Below are 26,380 nucleotides of genomic sequence, written 5' to 3'. Positions count from 1 at the left end.
CTCTGTCCCCTGACCCCAGGCATTCTAACCAAGGAGGAGGGGCTTGTTTTCTGCTTCCTTGCATCAGGCCCTCTGAGACCTCCAGGTTGGCTTGCTCTTCATCCAGTGTCCATCATTGGGAGGGGGCAGTAGAGTAGGGATTAGATGGGGTTCCTGGTGGGCAAGGATCTGTGATGAATTAGGAAGAATTATGGAGTTGTCAAAGCTGGAGGAAGCAACAAAGGATATTACAGCAAAGGAAGGAACCTGTGAGTTGACCCAGAGGAAGGAATAAATAGGGTGTGTGGGGTAACAACAACTTCCACAGTGATGAATCCACCTTATCATTGACCATTTAAATGAGCCCCCACTACCGCCCAGCAAATTATGAAAAACATAAAACCACGAGTGTCCATGTCCTGTTTATATTGCCTTGCATTCAGTACTCTCCTACCTACCTGCCACTTCTTAATGTGAACAACCACAGCTTTCTGCCTGAGGACACTCGTCACCCCTGTGTGGCAACCATGAAGCATATTTTACACAATCCCCCAAAGGTCTCTGCTGGAATGGAGCATTGGTTGCCCACATTGGTAATCTGCTCATCAATGTACCCTGTATCAGCTACCATCCCTTCATTGTCTCACTTCCCTTGTTCCCCTACCAGTGCTTCCTGGGGTCATCTTCCAAATAAATCACTTGACCTCAAATTGCTTTCTCAACATCTGCTTCTGTGGGAACTCAATATTTGCCCAGATCTAACCTCTCAACAATTTTTCAGTATTGTTTCTTATTCTTTTCCTCCAGACCCTTTTATCTCTTATTTGGTACCTGGGCTTTCAGTGTCAACATCTTTGTTCCCCACACCATATGGAACCTTCACTCTCAGATAGCCCTGGTTACCTTGAAACTGGTAATGTGCTAGTAAATGTTTAATAACCAGCTCTTCAAAAAAAAAAAAAGGAAGAGAAAAAAAGCTCTGATCTGTGACATTGACCAACCTGTGTGGTGTAAATGCTCCTGCGTTGGCCAGATACAGGCTACCAAAGTGACATCACTGAACATGGGAGTTGGCAAGAGAGGTGTAACACTGGCTCTTGCAAGGCATTGTGAGCACACTACTGCCTGCAACTCCCACCCAGAAAATTCTCTCTGGATTTGGAAAGGAATATTGGAGCCAGATTGTTCAGGGCCTTGAAAGCCAGATGATGAGGTTAAGTATTTAATCTGTAGTCAAAGGAAGATTACTAAAGTTTTAGCGTTGGGGCAGACAGATGGACATATGTCATTATCTGCATTGTATTAAGAAAATATTCATTCAGCAGCATTCACATTCTTGTGTTAGAAGTAGGGTGGACATTTGCTTCGACGTGAATGGAACTGGAGGGTATTATGCTGAGTGAAATAAGTCAATTGGAGAAGGACAAACATTATATGGCCTCATTCATTTGGGGAATATAAGAAATAGTGAAATGGAAAAGGAGAAAGGAGAAAAAATGAGTGGGAAATATCAGAAAGGGAGACAGAACATGAGAGACTCCTAACTCTGGGAAACGAACAAGGGGTGGTGGAAGGGGAGGTGGGTGGGGGGTAGGGGTGACTGGGTGACGGGCACTGAGGGAGGCACTTGATGGGATGAGCACTGGGTGTTATTCTATATGTTGGCAAATTGAACACCAATAAAAAATAAATTTATTTTTAAAAAAAGAAGTAGGGTGGAGAGAAAATTGAGGTAAAGACAAAGGTTATTGTGTTATAACAAGAACATGAGCACATACTGGGGATGTGGAAATAGAAAATAGGATGGATGTAAGAGAGATTTAGTGATTAGATTCTACCTATCAGAACAATTGATAGGATGTTAGCAGAAAGGAAATGATAAAGTTAATGAGACTCCAGGATTTCAAGCTTATCCTGTCATTTGACATTTGAGTCTGAAATCCCAAATAGCCACATGTTACTACTGAGGACATAGAAAATGTTAGTTTCTTGCCAGTTAAACCTTAGAAGTATCGGGACACCTGGGTGGCTCGGTGGTTGAGCATCTGCCTTTGGCTAGGGCGTGATCCTGGGGTCCTGGGATCAAGTCTCACATCCGGCTCCTTGCAGCGAGTCTGCTTCTCCCTCTGCCTATGTCTCTGCCTCTCTCTGTGTCTCTTGGGAATAGATAAATAAAATCTTTTTTTTAAAGAGCTTATAAGTATCATGTATGAACTTGCAGTATTCCTTTGAGATTGCTACTGTTTCCCTAGTGAAGTCCAGGCATTGAAGGGGGAATCAATGTGGTGTAAATAATTGTGGGAAGGATGCTTTAAGATCAAATGTGACCTCTGGCTGGGTTGCTAACAAATAATGAATTTGGTCAAATCGCTTGGTTCCCTTAAGACTCTCAGAGTCCTCACCTGTCTAAATAAAGGTTTTACAAAATGAGCTATTATACTACTTAGGAAATTTTAGCATGCTAACCAAACACGAGGTATGGTGTCTAAGAGCCTTGGCATAGCTATTGCCAAAGATCTATTGCAAATTTCAGCTCTGTACAAATAAGACATATGGCTGTTACTGCAGTGAGAAACTCTGTTTATTTCAGTGTTACTAATTACATAAATACTTTTTATAGCTGGTTGTCTAGAATCTTTAGGATCCTAAGAAACATGAAGCATTTGCATGCAGTTAGGATCCTAAGAAACATGAAGTATTTGCATGCAGTATACACTTTAGTTACAAGCACTAAGGGATTGTTGCTGGTACTCTTACACTTGATAAGGACAAAAAAAAAACCATGGGTCCCTGTCTGACACCAGAAGCCATCCAGTGACCATGAGGAGAAGCAGCCTTAAAATGAAGCTGTGGTTTGCCAGAATGTAAGAAGGAAGGAATCTTGGTCATTTATGACATCAATGAGTTGCAAAATCAACTAATCTCATGACCCTTCCTACCATTAGACACCTCGTTATATAAAATAATAAATGTCCTTCTTAAATCACTTTGAATTGAGGTTTTGTTACTTACAACCAAATGCATGCTAATACACAATTTGGCTTAGGTATTTGAAGGTTTACTTCTCATATAACAACAGGGAAATACTAACATCCTTCAAAGATGTGGGTTCTAGTTCAGAACCCATCACTTATTCATTGAATGACATTGGGCAAGTCAGTTTCATTATCTGCAAACAAAAACAATGCTCTTTTCTCTTTTTCTAAAAAAAGGTTTATTTATTTATTTTAGAGAGAGAGTGCAAGAGAGCACAAGCAAGAAGAGGAAGGGGAGAGAGAATCTCAAGCCAACTCCACAATGAGCACAGAGCCCCACATAAGGCTCAATCTCATGACCCTGAGATCATGAACTGAGCCAAAACTTAGAGTCTGACTCTTAACGAACTGTACCACCCAGGTGCCCCATCTTCTTTATTTTTTTTTTCATTTGGATTCCATCTCCTCCCAAAATTTCCCTTAAAATTCTTTTGTAGTCAAGCCCTCTTCTTACCCCCAATCCCTGGCACAGTGATTTTTTCTTTCTCTCCTGTGCTTTTGCCATTTACAGAAGGTAACATAAATGGAATCATACAGTATACAATCTTCTGACATTAGCTTCTTTCACTCAGGATAATGCCTTTGAGTTTCATTGTATTACTGTGCTTATCACTAATTTGGTACTTCTTATTGCTGAATAGTATTCCAGTGTGTGTGTGTGTGTGTGTGTGTGTGTGTGTGTGTGTGTGTGTGCATGTGTACATGCCTGTGTGTATGTGTATTATAGTTTGTTTATTCATTCCCCATTAAAGGACATTTGAGTTGTTTCTTGGTTTTAGAACTTATAAATAGAGCTGTCACAAACATTTGTATATAGGTTTTTGTGTGAACATAAGTTTTATTTCACTAGGGTAATATATTTAGGGAGTAGAGTGGTTGGATTATGTGGTAGGTATATGTTTAACTTTTGAAAAAGTGCCAAAATATCTTCCAGAGTGGCTATACCATTTTGCAGTTTCCCTAGTAATGCAGGAGAGCTTCAGTTGCTCTGCATTGTTGGCCAGCACTTGGTATTGCCAATAGTTTTCACCTTCCAGAAAGGTGTATAGTAGTTTCTAATTGTAGTTTAGTTTGCATTTCCCTAAAGGCTAATGATGTTAATTAAACACCTTTCCATGTGCTTATTTGCCATCAATATATCTTCTTTGGTGAAGTGTCTATCAAATCTTTTGCCTACTTCATTTTTTCCCCAGTTTTATTTAGAAATGATTGACATAAATCACTACATATGCTTAAGGCATACAGCATGATGATTTGATTTATATATGTTGAGAAATGATCACCACAATAGGTTCAGTTAACATCCATCTTCTCATATACATACAATAAAAATAATAGAAAAAAGGGAAAAAGTTTCTCGTTGTGATGAGAACCCTTACTTTCCTACATCTCATACAGCATACCTACTTTATTTTGTAATTGACTCATTTGTTTTTTTAGTTTTAAGAGTTCTTTACATATTCTTGATATAAGATATTTTTTAAATATTTATTTATTTATTCATGAGAGACACAGAGAGAGAGAGAAACAGAGAGAGAGAGAGAGAGAGAGAGAGAGAGGCAGAGACACAGGCAGAGGGAGAAGCAGGCTCCATTCAGGGAGCCCAATGTGGGACTCAGTCCTGGGACTCCAGGATCACACCCTGAGCCTAAGGCGGATGCTTAACCACTGAGCCACCCAGGCGTCCCTTGATATAAGATCTTTATTGGGTATATGATTTGCACATATTTTCTCCCAGTCTGCAGCTTGTCTTTTCATTCTCTTGTATAGTGTCTTTTTACAGTTTTACATTTTTTTTACAGTTTTACATTTTGATCAAGTTCAACTTAACCATTTTTTCTTTCTATAGACTATGCTGTCAATGCTCTATGAGCTCTTTGCCTAAGCCAAGATCACAAAGATTTTCTCCTGTCTTCTGAAAGTTTTATAACCTTACAAATTACATTTATCCCTATGATCCAATCTGAATTAAGTTTTGTCTAAGGTATGAAGTTTTGGTTGAGGGTTTGGGGGAGGGGCATATAGGTATCCAATTTCCCTTTCCTTAAAAGCCTTCTGTGTCCTAGGTCATATCCAATTTGCTGAAGAATCAAAGAAAATCCTTTTATGTCAATGTCCCTGGAATGCATTGTGAACTGTAAAGCTGTATCCTATTGTAAGAATGTATTTTTATGTGGCTTGGAAATGCATGGGAATTGACAATATAAAATAAATTAGAGATATGATTATGAAATAAATCACCCATCAGCTGGCTACTGTTTTTATCTCTTGTATGTATGTCACCCACAGAGCCCCTGCTTTACAGAGAATTTGAAAATTACTTTTTAATTAACAGATAGTAATAGGACTTTGTCAAAATATTGATTCAGGGGTGTTTTCTTGCTCTTGCTGCATCACTGCTAAGTATTTGTTCAAACATGCAGGCCCTAGGGGAAATTGTGAAATCAGGGAAGATTATCTCTGATCCCCTCTCCACCTCTTTTCCCACCATATCCTTTCAATTGAGGCATTTGAAGAAGGTGGACAGTCTTATATGAAAACTGAAATTCTGAATCAGAGCGTGAAATGCTGATTATCAAATTCAAGTGTAATCTCTTTTTTCTCTCATCATAAAAACACATTTCCATTGAAGTCACTCTTCTGTTAATCATTTACTCTGGCAGTTGGTGATTTTAAGCAGGACCTAGAATTTTTCAGAGCTTAGATAGGGATAGAAATCTCAAGTTTTCCTACCTGGTGTTCTTTGTTTTGTGATCTGGTAAATTCTAGAATTAGAAGGCAGTATTAGGAAATGCACACACACAATTTATGAGGTAGGAAAAGGGCAAGTAAATATGGTTAATGATCCAACCCTAGTCTCAGAGGCAGATGAGATGCAAAAGGTGAGGTTATCTTTTATAGGTGCCCTTTTATTTGCTTTAACTCCCACCCAGAATCCTAGAGTCATCTCTTTTCCAATAGGCTGATTCCAATTCCTCCCCTTGGAAGCATAGAGTCAATCTGTGCATAAAGGAGATTAGCAGGCCAAAGGCTATCAGGCATTAAGTAAACAGGGAAATCACAGAGGCTCAAAGCTCACCAGGGGCCTCAACAATAATATCTGATGCTCCCTAGGACTGCCAGATACTTCTAGAGTTTGAGTGATGTGTGGGCCCTGTGATGCTATTGGCATTGCTTCCTGCTGCCCAGCACTTGGTCTAGAAGCACTGTCCCAAAAGTAATTTCCATTGCCATGGACCCTGAGCCCAGGACACATATCCTGAATGTCCTCAAAAATCACTGTTTGTTGAGGGAACCTGGTGCTAAACCATTTGTAGACGATCTTCTATGTCAGGGTTTCGTACATAGCAGAGCAGCTCTCTCACTGTGATTTATTGAAAGTTAGCCCTTGACATAAGGGTTTGTAAAAAAAAAAATCAAATAAATAGGAAAGAAATAAAAAGAAAAAAGTAAAGATAAGTAAAGGGTAATTTTTTAAAAAGGAAAAAAGAAAAATCACTGTTTGGTGAATGCCTTCCCCACCTTTTTCTGGCTCGTGATGAAAGCTATAATCCTCTTTGTGGCTGGTGCCTCTCTCTAGGCACTACCTGCAAAGTCCTCTTTATCTACTCATAATTGTTTTATTTGACCACATCTTCTAAGTAAGGGCTCTGCCCTAACCTTAAGTGACCTTAAGTGACTAGCTAAACATAGCCTTCTTCTTTTAAGACTGCTCTACTGGTAGTAATTCTGTAGCCTATAAATATGGGACCTAACCAGGGTCCAGAATATAAACTGTGAGAATCTTGTCTCTAAAGCAAGAGAGCAACAAGCCCTTTTCCTAGAGCTTTGTTGACTATTTGGAATCTGGGTCACAAGGATTAGGCACTCACAATGACCAATTCCATCTTCCAGAATTCTTCACCTGAAGTTCAACATCCTTTCTTCCAAAGAACCAAGGAGTTAATGGATTCCCAGGTCATCCTCTACTGTTACCCAGTGTATTACCATTAAGAAATAAGCAAATCATCTGGGAAGCCATACAAAGATAATTAATCTAGAAATTTTAGAGTCAGTTACAGTAGAAGAGCTATTTATTGTGAGCAAATTCCTTAGCCTCTCTAAACTTGTTCCTTCCTCTGTTAATGGTGGCACTGATACTCATGACTTTCTTGTGAAGATGAAATGTGATTAATGGATACTGAGTACTATAGCAGTACTCTATACTCTATGCTACAATGTATCATCCTGCAGTAGTGTACCTAGCTCAGTGTTCAATAAATTTTTATGTTAGCTTTTAGTAGTTACTGGCACCAGAACATGTGATGAGAGGCCCTGTACCCTACCCCATTGTTGGTTTATGACAGTCACTTCCCTCAAAATAAAAGAGAGATGTTGTGCTTTTTTTTTTTCACCCTTGTCCTCTAAGATAATAAAAATAAGAAAGAAACCAAACCAGTGTTTCTCAGTGAGGACCTATGATGTGTTTTATTTTCTCTTTTCCTTCTCCCCCTAAATGATGGGAAAACCAGGGACTTTGTTCTCTCTCAGTACTTCAACTAAATTTTCATGTTTCTAATCTTTTACTGCCTGATAGTATTTTCAGTCTATAACCCTGCTGTGCTAACCAACCTATCCCATTTGAGATGGACGTAAGATAAAGTAATTAATGATTAAGCACTTTGAAAATACAAAGGACTCTGTAAATGCCAACAGCCAGTGTTGCTTTCCAGTCTAATGAAACAGTGTAATAAAAACAGATCATAAAATCTTTTTTGCTTCCATGGCCACTACTCTTTTTGCCAGTTAAAATTTATAATTATTGTCTGCCTGTTCAAAGCAACGAGGGACATGATACAGTCCAGTCAATTTTCTAAAGTAGGTGTCCCTAATCAATTGAACACAAAAGTCTGGAGACATCAGTAATACATTTTGCAAAGTTGATATGAGAATACTGCATCATGATCACCTTCAGTTTCCAATGACATGACTGACTCTTCCCCTACCCACAAGCTCTTTTTCTGCAATGAATGTGCCACTCACCTCTCATGTCTCATATGAGTTAATTTATATCACTACCAGGTGTTTTTATGCACCATGCGTCATAACAGCTGGACATTGGACACAGAGGATAAATAGTTCAGGTAACCTTAGGTTAGGTAGGGGGCAAAGAGTAAATGCATTATTGAGTTTAGAAGAAACTGTTTGATCAACTTAAAGTGAAAGCTATTTGCTAGTTTTCCTATTGTAATTCCAAATGGGACAACACTTTGAAGCTAGGTGTAACTGCCATACCTGGAAGGCCCTCTATTTCTTTGGGTTTGGGGAAGCCTGGGAACTTTAATATGATTCTACAAATGACTAAGACATAGCGAAGGATCCAAAGAATTGGGTTTCCATTAGAGAGTCTGGACATACTCACCACCCAGGATTCAGGGTTGTTTTGGAACCCAATTCATACAAAAATGTTTGAAAATTTTGAAATTGACCACAATTTTCAGAACATTCTGTGCCATTTTTTTCTTTTTAATCCCAACACTACCCCTTTATTTAACAAAGTAATATTGGCACCTGACACTCTTCCTTAATTCTATTAAGTAAGTATAATTAAAAGTTATTTAGGTTCAATTATTTGCTTATCTGCTTCTTTGATTGTGCTTTCTCTTTTCATCAATACCAATTTTGGCTTCATTTAATCAAAGTGGTGAAATAATTAGATAGATAAGAGATTTAAAGTAAAACTGATGTATCAACCTTGATAAGACCCTAAGGCCTCTTGGAATATTAACTTCCTTTATCACTGTTCTCCCAAGGTTCACCTTGATTTTTATATCCTCTTAACTTGGATGAGGGATACTGGGAAAGCTATTAAAATTAACATGAAATGTCAAAAGGCAAGTAAGATTAGAGTGCTTCAATATCTAATGTCATAGGAGGAATTCCACAAATATTATGACTTGCTGATATATGTAGAAGTTTCATAGACAATGAGAAACTGGGTCAAACTGACCATTTAGAACTACTCATTAGACAAAAGGAAAGATTTTAGATGATGCATTTATTAAATGTTTAATGCAAACATAGTATCTTCTTTACTAGATTTTGAGAGGTCTGAGATCATAGAGTATTAGACATAGATGGACCCTGAATATCTTAATCCAACTCTTTGGATTAAATTGCCCTTTCCAAAGGACCAGGGAAGTACAGTGACTTTCTCAAAGTCAGTTTAAGGAGGGAGAAAGAGAGAAAAAGCAAGTGAGGAAGCAAGAAATAGAAAGTGGCTTCTCGATTGCTAGGGAAAGCTCTTTCCGTTACTGATTAACAGAAAAGGAAGGGTCTTCTCTGCCCAGCATTGGAAACCCCCTCTAATTCTCATTGTGTGAATCTTAGTGTAAAGTGTTCATGTAAAACTCTTCCCTTCCTCCCTCTCCCTGCAGAGCCAGGTCGTGGACACATAATTTAGCAGACATTCTCACCTGGGGCTTTGAATCTTGAAGGAATGAAGAAAAGAGCCAGGGAGATGAGATTTACAATGCCATGATCTACCAGCATTTCTGGCTGTGTCCAGTGGCTAACACTCCCTTGCCATAGTGACTAAGGCCCAGTGGTAGCTGTGGGCTACATTGAAGTCAGGAGCAACATCCTCACCCAATCTCTGGCTGCCTCACCTCGCTAGTCTCCCCGCTTTGCCTAAGCATTCCTCTCCAGACCCTCTGTTAATTCTATGGGTTTTTTGATGATTTCCCACTAATCCTCTGCCCCACTTCCCTGCAAGAACTCTAGCTGATTCAGAAATTGGTACCACAAAGTGAGCTGCAGACAACTAATCCTCAGGGAGAAGTGATGAAATCAGGCTGATTGACTGATATTAAAATCTCCCCTTCGAAATACAGTAGCAAAACAGTGGATTAAACAACAATTGCTTATGGTCACCTGGAATGCTGGTTGAGAGTACAATTTGAGGAGAAGTGTGTGAAAAGTATGAGGAGTTCAATGACAGCCAATGAGGTAGATGGTTCTTATAATGAATAACATAGTGGTGAAAAAAGTCATCTGCCTCAACAGATCTGAGATGGTCAAAGATAAACTCAGACTTTGGTTTGATCCTATGTGCTGATGAATTACAGTACCAGCGGTATTCACAGCTCTGGGTTTCATAGGTGCATATTGTGGCATTATCTGGATTAGACGGAAAGCTGGAAAATTCACATGGAAATATATGAGAGGATTTAGAGAACCATGAGCATGCTGAACCTTTGGTTCTCATTGACTCTCCCTTGCCAGCTCTAGAAATGTCTCCTACCTTGTCTAGTGACCCTGTTGTTCCCTTGATTGAAGATGATCTTTTACTGAAAGGAGTTACCTTGTAAGATGAAGGCAATTCTCTTCATCCTCCCCACACCAATTACCAAGATTATCAGATCTCATCATAATTCTGGTAGGGGGTGGCAATGACAAAGTCAGAAGCCAAGGATAACAAAGAACTCCTGGATTTCTATTTTATATTGAAAAAAAAAAACCTCTGTAAAGTGTGTATGGGACTAGATAGAGTAAAAGAATACTTGATCAAGGATGATAAATGTAATTTGGGGTTGGTCTGGATCCAACAGTTCAAGACTCACTGTAGATTGGGCAGCTATATTGAGTCCAAGGAGTAAAAAAGGGAAATACTCCCAGTGGGCAAAACTTCAAGTACTATACCTTGACGGGCATTTTACCTGGAGGGAAAGCCCTGAGGCATTGATTTATAGGAATTCATAAACAGTTGTTAATGGTTTGGCCAGATGATTAGGGACATGAAAGGGACAAGAATAAAGACTAGAGGCAAGTGTTTCCTATATGAATAGCAGCTGAAAAACACCAACATTGTATTGAGAGAAATATATGTTCAATGAAGTTTAGGTATTAACAGCCCAAGAGGTTTAGGTGTTCTATCAGGAAAACACTGATTTGGGCATTCTATTGGGTGGGCTAATACATATTTTTTGGCTGCCTAACATTTGAGCCCTCAACTAGATTTAAAAATCTTATTCCTTCTCTCTTATGTAAAGATCTAGAGACATAAAGGGAACTTCCTAAAATCAGGAAATAGGGGAAGGAAGGAAATGAGAGAGAGAAAGAGAAGAGAACTGGAAATAAAAATCAAATCTCTGTACTCTTGCTGATAGTCTTACTGATGCAGATTAATAAAGGATATCTAGGAGGTCATTTGTTAATGGAGATTTGTCTTTTTTTAAGAGGAGACAGAATTGTCCTGTTTCTGAGCTCTTTCCAAATTTCTAGAAATCCCCAAATGTGTGAATTTTGAAAGAAGGCAGCAGCCCAGTTCCCATCAAGGAAGCTAAAGGAGCAATATTCCTTGTCTTCTCTCCCCTTGGCAAAGAGGGCGAAATAGTAGGTGAACTAGCCCCAGCCAATTGGATGCTTCCACTGAGGACTTTGCTCACAAGAATGTGACCAAAAGACGAAGGGGCAATGAGATTAGAAGCTCAGTGAAAGCAGTGGCTTTGTCTGAGTGTCCTCACCCAATCTGCTTTGTCTAGCAGTGGTGTCCTAGCCCAATTGCTCTTGCTGGATAGCTTTCCTTGATCCATGCCTTTGTTTATAAGTCCTATTACTCAATCTTCCCCCTGATTCTCTGTACAGGTTGATAGCCTCGAGTGCTAGATATCCACCCAGGAAAGTTGATTTGCACGGGCTACATCAAATTTGGCTATTGGAACCTGAGCTGGAGAATAGAAGGAGGGAGTAGAGTGAAATAAAAATAATTATCCTTTTGGTTTTGCCTGAGGTCATCTTGGATTGGCTATTCCTCAACAGAAATTCACTGTTCCTCCCAAGGTGGCTACTCTATACAACTCTCTCTCCTTCCAAGTTCTAATAAGCTCACCATCTCTTTGCCTTTTGGGGCCAAAACTGTCAGCCCTGGGTCCTTGCACTATGCCTTTTGGTTGCCCCAACCCCATTCCAACCCTTTGAAATTAGTTCTTTTGTAAATAAACCCTTCTCCAGTTATCCTAATAGGAGGGTGTCATCTTTTCATCAGAAACCTGACTGATATGCCTTCTTCATTTTCTGGTTAACTTTGTGCCAAAGAAACCCAACAGACTTAGTATTCTGACAAGAAGATAAAGAGGGAATAAAAGCCCAGAGTTGGGGTCAAAGGTGAAACTTTCAGTGAATGGTAATAAATGCGACTGAATGTAGCCAAGGAACTCTTAGGAAAAAGTCACCCATGGAAAGTCATACATAAAAATAGCTCAAAATCCACTGAGCCTTCAAACCTGACCCCCAATCATAAAGGGCAATGACTAACAGTTAATGTAAAAGGAAGCTTCTGTTCACAGACATACAATTGCTGAATAGTTAGGCCGTTCATTTTTAAGTGTCTGGACAGTCATTAAGTCCTCCCTCCCTCTCTCCCAATTCCTATGGTGTTTTACACAAAGGAAAATGCACATGGGTTCTTCCACATGTTTCCTCTACAGTTTTCTTCACTGTCAGAGAGAGACACAGCTGCACCATATTTAGAATGATGCAGCACGAAAAAGCTATTAATCTAGCTCCATCTAGATGCACCACGTCTAACTGCAGGGCTGCCTCCAGCTTCATTATAAGAGTATGTACAAAGTAATGAAATTCTAAAAACATGGACCATGAAACAAAAACTGGGAATTAAAGTCATGGGAGAAAGTAAATAATATGTGAAGAGCTTACTGAAAGCCAGGCATCACAGATTTTGTACACATAATCTCATTTAAACCATACAGTCTTGCAAATTAGTAGTTATTCTCCTGATTTAACAGGTGGAGAATCAGAGGCACAGTGTTAGCAACTTTCCCAGATTACTCACATAACAAGTGGTAAAGCCACAATTCAAAGCCATGCTATTCCAAGTCTATTCTCAAAATTGAGGCTTGTGCCCTCTGGGGAATGCTTCAGACAATCCATTCTGGTAGAGCAAAGCAAATGTTAGAACTTCCAGTTATTTTAATTTTTATCAGACTATTTGAAATCTTTTTGTGTATGTTTTACAATATACGTAATATGTTAGTACAATAGTACCTGCAAATATGTAAATACCCATATATTGCTTCTGCTGGGTAGTTTTCCTTGATCTTTGTCTTTACCTTTTCTGAGCCTCATTCCTCAAATTACTCACTGATTCTGTACACCAGCTGATAGCCACAAGTATTAAATATATACCCAGGAAAACTGATTGACATGGGCCACATGAATGAGCTTTTATTTTTATATCTTCTAACTTCTTGTTGATTGTAAATGACGTGTGATCTAAAAATTTTGAAGACCACTGCTCTGTACTCTTTCAAAACGCAGTATACTGTAGCTGTTAGGAGCTAAGATTCTGGACTAGACTGACCGCATGTGTTCAAACCTCAGCTACCATGTTTTAGCCAAGAGACATTGGATAACTTAAGCTCTCTGTACCTCAATTTTCTCTTCTAAAATAGGCAGATTTAAATAATTAACACATAGAGTGCTTTGACCAATATCTGGGAAAAAAATAAGAGCATAATAATCCTAGGCATTATCATCACATTGCGTGATCCTTCAAAGTCATCACCCAGGAAAGTGCCTTGTCACACAACTACTGCCATATTTCCCTTACAGCTCTTCTTTAGGAACTGGCTCCTCAATTAGTTTGTAAGCCACCTGAGATCATCAGATCCATTTTTTAATAGTCACACTTTATCACCTCAGGGGATATTTTGCTTCCTGAAAAACTTTTAGACTTTACATCAACTTAAGTTTCAAATTATTTTTCAAAACAAATCTAATTTCTAAAATCTAATATAAATGCAAAGATTAAGGATTTACATTTCTATAGCTTGTTATAGACACATATCTCAAGTTCTGGAGTTTCTTCCAAGACAAAGTACGTTCTCAACAATTTCAGTGATGCTAGACTAAGTGACCTCCCAAAGGAGGGGAAATGTCTCATTTGGCTGTCTAAGTTATGTCTAGCAAAAGTAATGGTCATTTTACTGCAAAAAATTAACCATTTTATTAGAGCATGGTGTATATTATAGAGAGTCCAATCATCAGTGTCAAATAAAACTAGGTTTGGTTCCTGGTTCAATATTTGCTAATAGAATCACTTACAGATCATTAACATCTGTAAAGTGATTTAAAAATTCCTTGCTGCAGGTTTGGGGTGAGAGATGAGCTCAGTGAGGTAGAAAGCCAGATGATATAGACTACTGTTAGGACTATGGTTTTTATTTTCAGTGAACAGGGAGGCCATTAGAGGGTCTTAAGAAAAAGGAAGGCATATCATGCTCTTAAAAAGATCCTTCTGACTCCTGAGTTGTGAATGCTTGTTAGGATGGAAGCAGGGACAGAAATTAAGAAGTGCTGGCAATGGTCCAGGTGAGAGGTGATGGTGTCTTGGGATAGGGAAGTGATAGTGGAAGTGATGAGACATAATGAGCTTGCAGGTATTATATTCATATACATATATCCTTTTATTTGAGCATAGTTGGCACACGATGTTATGTTAGTTTAAGATGAATTTGACAAGCGTATACACTATGCTATCTATGCTCACCACAAGTATAGCCGCCATCTGTCACCATACACTATTACAATATCATTGACTGTATTCCCTATGAAGTACCTTTTATTCCCATGACTTATTCATTTCATAACTGGAAGCTTATACCTCCCACTCCCCTTCAACCATTTTGCCCATCCCCCCGTCACTCGTCCCTCTGACAACCATCAGGCTGTTCTCTGTATTTATAGATCTGGTTCTGCTTTTTGTTTGTTTATTCATTTGTTTTGTTTTTTTAGATTCCACATATGAGTGAAATCATATGGTATTTGTCTCTCAATCTGATAATTAAAAATAGAAATAACATATGATCCAATAATTTCACTATTGGGTATTTACCCAAAGAATTGTGTTTTCATAAACACTAATTTTGTGTGTTTTCATAAACACTAATTCAAAAAGGTATATGTTTATTGCGGCATTATTTACAATAGCCAAGATATGGAAGCAACTTAAGTGTTCATCAATAGATGAATGAATAAAGAAGATAACACACACACACACACTCACTCACTCACTCACTAGATATTATGCAGCCATACAAATGATGAGATCTTGCCACTTGTGACAACATGGATGGACCCAGAGGGTATTATGCTAAGCTCACAGATATATTTTGAAGCTAGATCTTTCTGAACATACGTTTAAAGGGATAATGTTGGTAAAAGGCTTCAATAAGGTATGTGCTATACAATAAAACCAATAAAGGGATATAATCGTTACTACTTTATGCTCAAAACTTGTACAATAATCAGTGGATGATGGCCAGTTGAGGATTGGTATGAACTAAGATATTTTTTCCTTCCTGACATGTTTTAATTTTTCCTTAATAGGCAAATAGCATGGTCCTGAGAGCTAGGGTTCTGTAGCCAGACAGATATGGGTTCAAATCTTGGCTCTACCTCTTACTAACTGTTTGACCTAGAGCTAGTTACTTAACCTCTCTGTACCACAGTGTCTTTATCTATAAAATGAGGAGACTCAGTAAAATATACCCCAGAGAGTATTGTGAGGATTCACTAAGATAATGTAGGTAAAGAACTTAGAACTGTGCCTGCCATATATAGTAAATGCTCATTAAATATTAGCTATTATAATTGACAACTTCTATTAGTGGTTTGATTTCTTATTTTTTATTTTGAACTCTTTTGTTTTGATTGAAAAGTAAATTAATTGTAAAAAAAATTAAAACTGTATAGATATGTATGACTTAGAAATTAGAAGGCCTCTTTAATTCCAAACCCCAGAGGGAACTACTACTAAATAGTGTAGTAAATGTTGCTCCAGATTTTTACCTATGTGTTTTTCACACCTATCCATATATGCATATATGTTAATATAGTTTTTATGAAATGAGGTAATTCTCTGCATATTATTTTGCAATGTGTTTTTATCACTTAAAATTTGATCTTAGATATTGTCCATTTAAGGTCACATAAAACTATTACTCTTTTTTTAAGATTTTATTTATTTATTAATGAGAGGCACACAGAGAGAGAGGCAGAGACACAGGCAGAGGGAGAAGCAGGCTCCATGCAGGGAGCCCGACAGGGACAGGATCCCGGGTCTCCAGGATCACACCCTGGGCCGAAGACAGACGCTCAATCCCTGAGCCACCTGGGCTGCCCCACATAAAACTATTATATTGAATTTTGTGATTGCATAGTATCCCATCATATGGAAGTCCAAAAATGTGCTCATTCGTAGCAAGCTTATTGAAGTCATTTAGTTGTCTTTGTTTTCTTTTTTACTGTAACAAACAATGCTTCAGTAACATCCTTGCCCATATTCTTTGTGCAAATTTCTATATTTCTATAGGAAAAAGCTCTGAGAGAATTTATATCTATAGAAATGGTTATGATAAATAAGAATGATAGACCTTTTTTTTAAAAAAATGTAATTTATATTACCCAATGACCTTTCGAAAAGATCATATTTTTTTTGAATTCCCACAAACTGAATAAATGTGCTTATTCTCCTACTGACTATATCCTGGCAATACTTTTCATCTTTGCTAGTTTAATAGGAAAAAAATGAATTTTATGGCTTTCTTTGGACTTTTAATAGTAGGGTTCATTGTCTTTTCAAATGTTTAAAGTTAAAATTTTTTTGTATAAACTATTTTTGTAAAAAAAAACTATTTTTGTTCATTGATTTTTTTCTTGGTTGGGTTCTTTTTATTTATTTATTTCCTTTTCTCCTCTTTAAGATTTGGAAAAAGCAAGCCATAGGATGGGAGAAAATATTCACAATATATAAAACTGACAACAGACACTAAATATCTACCCAGAAGATGTTTGAGCATTTGTCCACAAAAAACCTGTGAATAGCTGTAACAGCTTTATTTATGAGTGCCCTAACCCGAAAATTATCCAAAGGTCCATCAACAGGTAAATGGATAAATAAATTAAGGCCTATCCATAAAAACATCAAATCACTGACACACACAACATGAAATCATTTCAAAAACACTATGTTGAGAAGAAGAAACTAGACATGAAAGAAATTATACAAAAGGTAATACTAATCTATGATTAATGAAAAATCAGAATGAGTTTTTTTTCCTAGGAGGTGGGAATGGGAGGGGGAAATGTTTATCTAGCTTAGGGTGGTGGTCACATGGTGTAATGGTATAAACCTCTGGCAAAGCTCATCAAAGTATACACTTAACTGGCTGCATTTATTTTATTTAGGTTATGTCCAATCAAGTAGACTTAAAAAGAAAATTGTTTTCTTATTTTTTTAAAGATTTTATTTATTTATTAGAGAAAGAGAGCACAAGCAGGGGGAGCAGCAGAGGGAAAGGGAGAAGGAGGCACCTCACTGAGCAGGGAGCCTGACATGGGGCTCACTCCCAGGACCTTGGGATCATGACTTGAGCCAAAGAAAGATGCTTAACTGAGCCACCCAGGCACCCCAAAATTGTTTTTTTTCCAATTAAAAACATTTCAATTGTGCATTTAGGTACAGAAAATAATATAAGTCATTCACATATCCACCACTCTGATTGAGAAGATGTTCACGTTTTGCATATTTGCTTTAGATCTCTGTTCTTTTTAATTTTTTTAAAGACTTCATTTATTTATTTGAGAGAGAGCATGGGGAGGGGGAGAGGCAGAGGGAGAAGCAGATTCCCCGCTGCAGGGAGCCCAACTTGGGGCTTGATCCCAGGACCCCAGGATGATGACCTGAGCCAAAGAAAGACACTTAATCAACTGAGCCACCCAGAGGCCCATACAAATATCCTATTTTTCATGTTTAAATGATTTTCAACAAAATAGCATCATATAGTGCATATAATTTTGTAATTTTATTTTTCTCAACATTACATTTCTGAGAATTCTTCATGTCCATATATGTAGAATTGGTTCATTTGTTACAACTGCTATACAATATTAATTCCCATGTGAATAAACAGTCTTTCCATTCCTCTACTGGATATTAAGGTTATTTCTACTTTTTTCTAGGATAAACAGTGCTGCTGTGAACAACCTTATGTATGACCCTTTGGGCACGGTTACCTGTTCAGCTTTATTTTGTTTCTGCAAATTATTTAAATAATGGTATTTTACTAATTTGCATTCTCACTAGCAAGCTTCCTATATTCCTAAATACTCAAACACACTCAAAGTTAATAATATTTTTTTACAGTAATATGGGTATAAAATGTTATCTCATTATTACTTATTTTGCATTTTCCTTATTCCAATAAGGTTAAATCTCTTTTTATATGTTTATTGGCCATTTGGATTTTTATCTCTGTGAATGCAATATCTTTTGATTATTTTATATTTCTTATATTTTTGTCTTTTTCTTATTGGTTCATTAGTATTCTATACATATTCTGAATACTAGATACTTTATCCAACAAATGATTTATAGTCACATTTACCAACCTGTTCATTTATTGCTTCTATAAAGTACTTCATAGGCTTTTCTGTGAGTTAAACTCTTGCTACGTAAAGTGTGATCCATGGATCAAGAGCATTAGCATCACCTGGGAATTTGTTAAAAATGCACATTCCTAGGACCCACCTGAGATCTACTAAATCAGAGTCTGAATTTTAACAAGACCACTAGATGATTTGGATTAAATGATTAAGAAAAGTGCAAACTTTCCTTCCTGGGTAATAGCATAGTAGTCCCCACCTGCCTTCTGCTGCTTTTTTATAGATGAAATTCCCTGGCTTTGGACCTATGTGTAATACAGTTCATATATCCTGGAGCTGCACCACAAAATCTCAGAAATCAAAGAAGCTATTAGAATCTGATTTGTTGATCTCAGGGTCATGAAATTGAGCCCCGCATTGGGTTCCATGCTCAGCATGGAGTCTGCTTAAGATTCTCTCTCCCTGGGATGCCTGGGTGACTCAGTCGGTTAAGCATCTACCTTCAGTTCAGGCCATGATTCCAGGGTCCTGGGATGGGCAGGGAGTCTGCTTCTCCCTCTCCTTCCCGCTTGTGCTCTCTCTTGCTATGTCTGTCACTATCTTTGTCTCTCTCTCTCTAAAAAAGAAAAAAAAAAAAGATTCTCTCTCCTTCTGTCTCCCCCCACCCCCCAGCATGTACGTGCACTCTCTTGCTCTCTCAGTTAAATACGTAAATAAACCTTAAATATAAGAAAAAGAATCAGATTTGTAAATGTGGATGTTTGTGGGAGTTCATAGTGGGGTTTTCAAAGTGGAGATACACCTGTTTATCAGATTCCCAAGAAATGAACAGTATTGGCAGCTGCATTGTAATGCAATTTAAAATGCAAGCCTTGGAGGTTTTTGTTGAATGCTGCCAAGAAAGGAACTAGTTCAGCAAGAAAGCATAATCCATCAAATGTCTTCCTTGTTTGTACATGCCTCTATTTTTAAGTTGACACAGAATGCCCCAGAAATGAAAAACAACTAGAATTAATAGGGGAAATTGCCAAGAGTTGTGCATGTTGTCAGACATGTGATGACTTCTCTATATCAACATGATTTCCTGAGGTTAGCCAGCTAGGCAGGGGGCACTCACAGCAAGAGCACAGGACTACATCCGAGAGTCATAAAATTGTACCTTAGAACTCCCCGCCTTCTCCAACACAAGGGAAGTGGCTCCACAGGTAGAAACCATCTGGCTATGGGGAGGTAGTGGAGATATTTACTACTTACTGCATGTCATGGATGCCCCCACATTTCCCCACCAGCCTGTAGTGTGCAGGGGCATGAGAACTAGATCTGGCCAAGGGGTGATAAGAAGCAGAAACATGTTACGTCTGGCCTGAAACATTTCAGTTCCTGCTTCCACCACCCACTCTCTAGACCTGCCACAGTAACCAAAGAGGTCAGGAGTCACAAATGATGCAGCTACAAGATGTTGAGCCTCCATCAGTAGTCTCAGCCCGAGTGTGGTAAAGCAGATTCCCCTGCTGACCCATGTTGGACATGTAGCATGAGTGAAGAAAAAACACTTTTGTTTGTGTTAAGCCACTGAGATTTGAGCATTGCTTGCAATGCAGCATAGCCTGGGTTACACTGATACAGTGAGCGTATCAGGCAGAGCTGACTCTGCCTTATTAATGAGAGCTAACACTGTTGAATGTGACTCTCTAGTCCAGGTACCACGCTCTAAATTCCACATGCATGATCTGGTATCTCGCTCCTATTTGCTTTGCCCTTCAGCATCTTCAAGTCTCTCCAAACTTAACAGAAGCCTCCATCTACCTCCCTTCCTCCTTCAAATCCTGTCTCCTGTCTCCTCCTATCCCATGTCGATCTCCAATGTCTAAAGTGTTCACCCTCACTTACTTTGCTCACCCACTGTGACTCACTACTCCAGTATTGTTTCTTCCTCCATCACTCTACCAAACACCTCTTTCCAGTACCAGTAATGATCCCTGCGATCCCATGAAATTCAGGGGGCAATTTTCACCTTATTTCATTTCCCAGCATCATGTGACACAACTGACCACACCCTCCTGTTGAAGCCCTGTTCTGGTCAACTCTCCCTCTCCCTCTGTGGCTCCTTTCTGCTTATCAGCTTCATCATCTCTTGCTGGGCTCTTAAATGTTGGCCCTCAGCAAGACTCATCCCAGACTCTCTTTGCTTTTTGTTCTATAGTCACTTTCCAGTCTTTCACCTAGAAGTCTTTCCCAAGGCTATTTACACCCAGGCACCCCCACTTTGATGCCTTAGTGTGCTCAAGGCTGAACCATAATGTTCTCTTCACCCCACCTACCTAATTCTACCCTTCCTTCTCTTTTCTCCCTGTTCCCCATCTTAGTAAATGGCACCACCCTTCCCCTACTTGCTTATGTTGGAAACCCGGGAGTAGAGTTGTATCAATACCTTCTAGAATGCTCAGCAGCAAAACATGCTTTCTCTTTTTGAAAATAAATTTTTTTTTAAAAAAACCTAACCATAACTAAAGAAAGTCTTTAAAAAAAATCTTATCTCCCCATAATGACTATTATGATGCTTTCATAAAGAATATCCAAGTTTTCCCAAGATAATTTAGGGCCCTTCTTTGCTGTCATTCTAAGAGCCTTTTGTTAGTCCTGTGCTGCCTAAGAGTTAATTGTCAGATAGCATTTCCTGTTGACTCTATCTCCTAAGACATTTTCAAATCTGCCTGCTCTAGATCTGCCAATACACCATATTGCAATCCATAGTGAAGGTTGTCTGTATATCTGCAATAACTTCTGAACCCTCCTCCATTGCTCCAATTTATTCCCCACAAATCAGCCAGGTAGAATGATTCCAGGAATACACACAGCTGATCCTGTCGCTCCACTACCTAAAAACCCTTAATGGCTTCCCATTGTCCTTAGGATGAAACACAAGATCCTTAACAGGCCCACCACCCTGCCACTTTGCCATGAGCCAGTGTCACCTCTTTGAGCTCCTGGAAAGAGCTATGTTCTTTATGAGCCTTTGCCCACGATTTACTTTCTGCCCAGAGCTCTCTCTCACCTTTCCCAATTCCTCCTTCAGTTCTTAGATTAATGATGTATCTTCAGAGAGGTGTTTCTTAACCTCTCATACCAGGTCATTGCTCCCCCTTAAACACTTTCTTAGTACCTCCCACTTTGCTTTGCATATAAATGATTATTTGTGTATTGCATCGTTTAATATCTTCATCCAGTTTTAATCTAACTCCCTGAGAAAGTCAGTAACATGCTCTAATACCCACAAGGTCCTTGAGTCCAGCTTGGATTCTACAGCTGATGCCCACAACTACCACATGTACATACATTTACTCATCCTGGAAAGTGGCTTTTTGCCTGTTTTATGAGGCATGGGAAACTATCATTTGGCTGTAGAAAGGTAGCTCTGGATGAATTCTAAAGTATTTTGTGTCAGTGATGGATTGCACATCTCAGCTTTCTTCTGTGGGAGGACAGAGGGGGCCATTCAAAGGATAGGTTGGGCTGGATAAGCTAGACCCCAGGTCTCCTCCATTATATATAATCGCCACATCCATAAAAGGGAGTGACATGAACCACGCTAGGGGACTGCAGTAGGACTCATTCATTCGATAAAGATTTAATGAGCATCTAGTATATGGAAGGTCTCGCTTTACAGGCTGGGAATCCAAGTGCGTTTTGAATGTTTAGCAGAGTCCCTCTTTCAGTTAGCTATAGACGGTCACTGGTATTGTTAGTTATGTGTCGACGTTTGCCTCGGTCACACAGCCTGAGTGAGAGAGCAACTGATATTTGTGAAGTTTGTCATTATCCATACAGGGCAGGGTCCCCGCGGGGCCTAGACATCCACAGACATCAACGCCGCGCGCCCTCAGAAGCGCCACTGCGCGGCGTGGCCGTCCCTCCCCTTTCCTCCCCTCCCGGCCACCAGAGGGCGCGCGGCCTCTACCGCCCCGCCCGCCGCGTGTACGCCTGCGCCTGCGCCGTGCCGGCCGCTCAGCCTCCGTTCCCCTCCCCCGGCGCGGCCCCGCCTCGCGCCCTAATGTTCCGCCTCCGTTGCCCCTAGCGGCTTTTTGTTGACTTCCGGGAACACGGTGGTAACCTATGTCCGGGTTGTCGCGATGGGGGCCTGGGGGGCTCCCGCGACCCGCGTCGGGTCTGAGGCGCTGCCATAGACCCCACCGAATAGCTCCTGCCACCTTCCCGGTTCAGGCGCAGGCTTCCCGCACCGCCCTCGGCATGGGGGAACCCGAGGAGGTGATGCCCGGTGAGTCGCGTCCGCGGTGGTGGCGGCGGGCCGGGAGGGAGGGTCCGCGGGTTGCGGGCCGGCGGCCAGGTCCCGCCTCCGGGCCGCCCCGTCGGGGCACAGGCCCAGGCGGCGGCCGCCGGCCTGCGTCCGGAGCTCCGGGCCGCGCCTCCGGGAAAGCCTGAGAGGAGCGGAAAGGGAGGAAGGAGGGGCGGTGAGCACAGGGAAGCGGGTGCTTGTGTTTCTTCTCTTTCTTTTAAAATAGGCTTTAGGTGTGTGGGAAATACCAGAAAGGGAGACAGAACATAAGGACTCCTGACTCTGGGAAACGAACTAGGCGTGGTGGAAGGGGAGGAGGGTGGGGGTGGGGGTGACTGGGTGACGGGCACTGAGGGGGGCACTTGACGGGATGAGCACTGGGTGTTATTCTGTATGTTGGCACATTGAACACCAATAAAAAATAAATTTATTATTAAAAAATAAAAAAATAAGTGTACGTTCATTGTATGTTAAACTTACATTTGTTGTGTAGTATGTATAAATGCATGTGTAATGTATAATGAATGTATGTATTTCTAAGTGAAAAAAATAAAATAGGCTTTAGATGAGCTTCTCGGAGGCAGAGGCAGTTTTTATCTCCCTATAAACTTCCCCAAAGTACCTCCTTCGAGGTCCCCAGAATCCAGTCATGTACTGAATGCGGTAAAGAGTGCGTTACTACGGGGCGGGGAGTAAAAAAGCGGAAAACGCCTTTGGGAAAGGGGGCACGGAGGCAGCCATTAATCAGTGCTTGTTAAGACTTTTTCCCTTAGCTCCGAAATATATTTGCCATTGTGACCTTGTACCACGTATATAGTGTAACAGAAATAGACGTTTCATGAAATACTGCTTACTCTTAACCGCTTGGTATGCTCTCAGATCTTCTCTATAGTACATTCCTTTAAAAATGGTAATCGTGATCCACTAAATTGATTTTCTGACCCACTAATGGATCAAGACCAACAATTTGAAAAAACACTGCATTACAGAATCGAGTGTGTGTGTGTAGCGTTTTCTGCCAAGCTCTTGGCTCTAAGGTGATTACATTCCTGACCTCCTGGAGTTCACAGCTGGTGAGAGATACTAGAAAGTAAACAAAATGACAGTACTATGTCACAATAGATACCGTGGACAGAGCAGAGCCACCAAAACCTGGCTTGGGGTAAGGGTATCAGGGCAGGCTATCTGGGAAACCAGAATAGGACAAAACAGTTAAGATCATTCATTCTAGAAAACCCCAGAGTGTGTTCTAGAACCTGACCTCACAGATCTCAATTATTACTTTGAACTGACCTGTCTCACAATTGTTTTCAAACAGTTTTTATAGTGGCTAGCTCCTTGTACGTTGTCGTTTATTATTAGTACTTCTGTTCCCCTATGTTTGCTTTATGGCATCCATTAGTTTTTTTCTGTGTGATTATTCTCCTTGAGATTCCCTCAGAAGTTAGATCTGGCCTCGTGTGTGTGTGTGTGTGTAAATGGTTATTGGAAATTGGTAGGGATTTTTGGTCTGAGCCAAAAGGTACTGAGCCAAAATACAAAATAGTCTTGTGAATACTACTCAGATCAGGTAGTATTTAATGACCTAATTTAAGATTGCTAAATCTCAACATCCTGTATTGACATGATGCTAATGAAACTCAATACTGTCCTGTTCCCATGTGTGGAGAAAAGCCTTCCATCACGGGCTAGGCCATGAGGTGTTAACCAGGGTTAACAGGGCGCGGATTGTATCAATCAGCCCGTTCCAGGGCACAGATGATCCACCTGGGAACGACAGGACTTTTAGTAATGGAGGACTGCTTTACTTTTTTTTTTTTTTTTTTACTTTACACCAGTAAATGAATAATGCATTCGTGCATTAGTAGATTTCATAAATAAAAACAGAATAAAGTCTGAGGAGTAAGACTGAATTAAGGTAGGAGGAGGATGTAAGCAGTGCCAAAGTGGAAACAAAGCTCTCATTAGACAAGGAATCTGTAGAGATAAATTACTGAAAAAATAGTTTAGTAATAGACAACATAGTAAAAGTTATAAAACAGAAACTATCATATATTTGCAGGTTCCGGTGCTGTGTTTACATTTGGGAAAACTCAATTTGCTGAAAATATTCCCAGCAAATTTTGGTTTAGAAATGATGTACCTACATTTCTTTCATGTGGAGATGAGCATACTGCTGTTGTTACAGGTTAGTATTGAAATCCTAAATATTAAAGATGTGCTGTGTTTTAAACGTGTTGAATATATACTTCTTTTACCAGAATAATGTTTTTACTTTCTTTTACCAGAGAATTCTTGACAATTTGATTCACCAAGAGAGTGTTTTAAATTTTAAATCCCCTTGGTATATACTTAAATATGATTTTCTATACACACTACTTTCTTGGAATAAATTTATTTTAATATGTCTATATAATCAGAAGTGATTACTGCATAATCTTACAAACTTTTTATACCTAACAGAATCCGGTAACCTGTATAGATGGATAGTTAAAATAATTCATTTTACCCCAGGTAAGGTAAGCTGTTTAAAACAGAAAAGCAATAAAACTTTTAAGCGTAGCTTTTTTATAGCTTTCTGATGACTTCATCTCACATCACTTTATGTTGAAAATGCTTCAATTTCTTGTGTTTCTTTCCTTCCCACCAGGAAATAATAAACTTTACATGTTTGGCAGTAACAACTGGGGCCAGTTGGGATTAGGATCAAAATCAACTGTTAGCAAGCCAACGTGTGTCAAAGGTTTGGGGTCTTCTTTATTGTTGTAAATACTTTAATTACATAAAGTACTTTTATATTGATTGTGATGTTATTTAATATCATATTGGAAATAGTAAAGCCTTTATTTAGTTCTTTATTTTCCAATATTTATTGACTATTTTTTACTCTATTTTTTTGTGATATTCAGAACTACTTTTATATGTTAGGGTCTAAAAATCACATTTTAACCCAAAGACCACAAAGGAAGTGATTGATGATTCTTCAGTATTGCATTCAAATATCCTTTTATTTTGCCCTTTGGTAACCTTCTTAAATATTACTGTTATTGTACATACAAAGAACAATGGATACAATATATTAGAAGTTTGAACTTTGTCTCAGAGTTGTGGGCATCATGGTTCAAAACCTGCAACTACATAGAACCATGATGCCTACGGTGTATAGTGAGTAGATGTACTAAACAAGACATCAGGACTGGGGGGTTGATTAGTACTAGTGTCCTTACAAGAACAGGACAAAATATTTTAAATCAGGACTGTCCCAGAAAATACAGGGTGTATAAAACCTTTACAAAGCTTTCTTGGCATTATGTGTACACCTTCTATTTGCTTGTAACTTGTGAACATCAGCTAAGCTCAAGTGGTGTTGGAGATTCTTTGGGATGTGACAAGAGCAGTATACCTTCTTAGCCAAAATTTTAATTTCAGCTCAAAATTTCATTGTAATTTAGCATATCCACACTATTTATATTGTTATGGAATTTTCAAAGGATTCCACTTGGTCAAAAAGTATTTATTAAACACCATCTACTAAACCCTGGATTGTTTTTTTTTAAAACCTTGGGTTTATTCAGATAAACTTTACTCTCAAATATCTAATAGATGAAGTAATAGGATTGTCTAAACT

General features: G+C 39.2%; 1 protein-coding gene across 3 annotated transcripts in view; it reads left to right on the top strand.

The window, feature by feature from the left end:
* RPGR (retinitis pigmentosa GTPase regulator) overlaps positions 1-26,380 on the top strand; it is a 273,551-nt gene that overhangs the window by 198,922 nt on the left and 48,249 nt on the right. The window contains exons 1-3 of one of the 3 annotated variants that reach the window (XM_041741611.1): positions 22,485-22,734; positions 24,815-24,940; positions 25,403-25,495. In XM_041741611.1, coding sequence (XP_041597545.1) covers positions 22,572-22,734; positions 24,815-24,940; positions 25,403-25,495 — 382 coding nt within the window. In that variant the 5' untranslated portion in view covers positions 22,485-22,571. Of the gene's footprint in view, positions 1-22,484; positions 22,735-24,814; positions 24,941-25,402; positions 25,496-26,380 lie in introns of those variants that run through there. The other 2 variants (XM_041741609.1, XM_041741610.1) reach the window with 2 other exon arrangements.

The sequence above is a fragment of the Vulpes lagopus genome, chromosome X (genome assembly GCF_018345385.1).
Source record: "Vulpes lagopus strain Blue_001 chromosome X, ASM1834538v1, whole genome shotgun sequence".
NCBI classification, from domain to species: domain Eukaryota; kingdom Metazoa; phylum Chordata; class Mammalia; order Carnivora; family Canidae; genus Vulpes; species Vulpes lagopus.
This window is presented reverse-complemented; position numbering and strand designations above follow the sequence as displayed.